Raw genomic sequence first — 2,730 nt, 5'->3', positions numbered from 1 at the left:
CAGCATCATTACTAACAGTTAGAGTATATATACCAGATTGATTACGTTGTACATTAGTAAATGATACATTATAATCATTCACAGTTACTCCAGTGTTAAATACAGAATTACCATTTAATGATAATTGTGAAGATGTTATAGTTGGAGGGAATGCATTGAGTGATCCTCCCTGTAGATTAACATTTGCCACACTGCCCTCTTCTCTTGTTTGAACAGAACCACTTGGAAGCAGGGATGGAGCAACTATGAGGCAATATAACATGTACATTAATTCTTTGATTTATAGATAAGTTACCTGGTAGTCCTATGGTATACACAAAATTTTCATTAGGGTTCCTTATACCACAAAGAATCTGAGCTAAATCAAACTCTCTAGTGAAGTTCAATAAAGTGAAATTAGTTTGAAATGTCCTTGTTGGACTAAATCCTTGTACTATTTCACCAACTGCTGTGAATTGCCCTATATATTCTGATGGTAATGTGACTTCACCAGTAGACCCATTGAATGACAATGGAGTAAACATGCTTTCTCCAATTTTTTGGATGCTCCATGATGTTTGAGCTTGTGACATATCATTATTAAGAGTGAGACAGTATATCAATACATCTTCACCTTCAGAAGCTATTACATACTTTGATGATGGAATTCTTTCTATAGTGACTGCCTTGCAGTTCAGGACTAGGCTTGAAAGAAGAATGGACAGCAACAAGAATCCTCCCTCTTTCATTGCCAGCTAGCAATTTTTGGGTGTGAGCAACTTAAGCTATTCCTTGTGGTAAAAGTGGAGGAGTAACATTTACTATTGCTATATAAGCTTTCCCATTATCTACTCATTACTCATTACTTTGCTGTGGCATTTTACTACAGTATATTATTATTTTTCATATCATTTTACAGGATTAAATGTAAGTGTATCATTTTATAAGAAGAGAAAAAACAATCATTGTTATTGTACCACGTCATAGAAAAACCTCACAAACCCATATCTTATACTAAAAGCAATAATAGTACCTACCACCTAATGAAGGAGAGAGAGAGAGAGTAATTATAAAGAAAACCAGTCAAACCAGTTTTACCTGTACTGTCATTATGTATATGGTGAGGGTCCTCTCGTGGGTGGGGCCAATAAATTTAAGCAAATAATTAATAATAGTCAAATTATTGACGCTAATCTCCGCCTTCTTTTCTTTCCCTGAGGGCGGGGACCACTCGACTTTGGCTAATCGTAAGAAGGAGAGGGTTTTTAAAAGAGCGGCTCCACCAGGACCCATCTGGTCGGGAGAGAACTTAGCATAGCTCATTCCTAAGAGTCCAGTAGCTCTATCAAACCTGTTGGGGATAATATTAATTATTATAAATACACTGTTAGATCTAGAGGGAGTTTAGGAGACTTTTGGTCTCTCATATTTGGTCTAGGTCTCCTGAAATCTACCATTTACAGTTAGGTTGGTCTCCCAAACCTATTTCTAGAACTAACACTGATTCTCAGACATACTTTGGCAGTCGGTGTCTTGGACAGGGTATTATGCCAAACAGCTGGGGAACAGAATAAAGGAAATTGAAAACCTAAAGAAGAGATCATGTGATCTGAACCGACCAATCAGATTCTCTCTTGCTAACCTGGGGTATAAAAAACAAAAGCATTGTCTTGCTAAAAGATCCCAAAATGGCTACCACAGCAAAAGTCATGCCAGCAAAATAACACAAAGTATCGCCGACAAAAACTTTTGAAGGATACCTAAAAATGAAAAATAAAATAAATATCATAAACAACAACATACTGTACACATAAATGCATGTACATGTTCTTAAGTTGTGTAAAAAGTTTGAGCTGATTCCAATCAAAAATGAACTTTTTACAAATTTCAAAAGTTGCTCTAAAATCGGGTCAAAGTCCCTGTACTATAGTACAGGATCTTTGGCCAAATTTCACCAAAAATGAAAAGGAGAAAATTCTCCATTTTTATAATGTTTTCTGGTACATATACATGTTCTTAAGTTGTGTAGAAAGTTTCAGCTGATTCTGATCAAATTTGAATTTTTTACGAACCTTTAAAGTTGCTCTAAAATTGGGTCAAAGTCCCTGTACTATAGTACAGGGTCTTTTGGCCAAATTTTGCCAAAATTGAAAAGGAGAGAATTCTCCATTTTTATAATGTTTTCTGATACATATACACGTTCTTATATTGCATAGAAAGTTTCAGCTGATTCTGATCAAATTTAGATTTTTTATGAATTTTTAAAGTTTCTCCAAAATCAGGTCAAAGTCCCTGTACTATAGTACAGGGTCTTTGGCCAAATTTCACCAAAAATGAAAAGGAGAAAATTCTCCATTTTTATAATGTTTTCTGGTACATATACATGTTTTTATATTGCATAAAAAATTTCAGCTGATTCTGATCAAATTTAGATTTTTTACAAATTTTTAAAGTTGCTCCGAAATCAGGCCAAAGTCCCTGTACTATAGTACACGTACTTACCAGTTATGTCTGAGTAGAGCGAGAGATACAGCAATGAATGGTAATATGAGATACAAAGAAAAGAGATGCTTAGCAGCAAACTGATCTCTGGCTATTTCAATGACGTTGAATACAGCTATGGAGGTCCCAATGATGACAGATTGACCTGTTTCGACTCCATTGACACCAGCCAGTATGTTCATAGCGTTAGTACAGAACACAGCTAGCATACCCATGTATATGTATACTAGGACACCTTTTAGAGGGAGG

At 35.4% G+C, this 2,730-nt stretch overlaps 1 protein-coding gene across 1 annotated transcript; it reads right to left on the bottom strand.

Moving 5' to 3' along the window:
• Nucleotides 1-890: 890 nt before the first annotated feature.
• On the bottom strand, nt 891-2,720 carry LOC100636808 (UDP-N-acetylglucosamine--dolichyl-phosphate N-acetylglucosaminephosphotransferase-like; the record flags this gene model as incomplete). The annotated part of the gene is made up of 5 exons (XM_003391063.2): nt 891-1,019; nt 1,078-1,330; nt 1,497-1,567; nt 1,622-1,739; nt 2,482-2,720. Coding segments are annotated over 5 exons (753 nt in total), but the record flags the coding sequence as incomplete, so codon positions are not given.
• Between the last annotated feature and the right edge of the window lie 10 nt (nt 2,721-2,730).

Source organism: Amphimedon queenslandica, unplaced genomic scaffold (assembly GCF_000090795.2).
Source record: "Amphimedon queenslandica unplaced genomic scaffold, v1.1 AMPQUscaffold_10902, whole genome shotgun sequence".
NCBI classification, from domain to species: Eukaryota; Metazoa; Porifera; class Demospongiae; order Haplosclerida; family Niphatidae; genus Amphimedon; species Amphimedon queenslandica.
The sequence above is the reverse complement of the archived record's forward strand: the minus strand, read 5'-3'. Positions and strand labels throughout refer to the sequence as shown.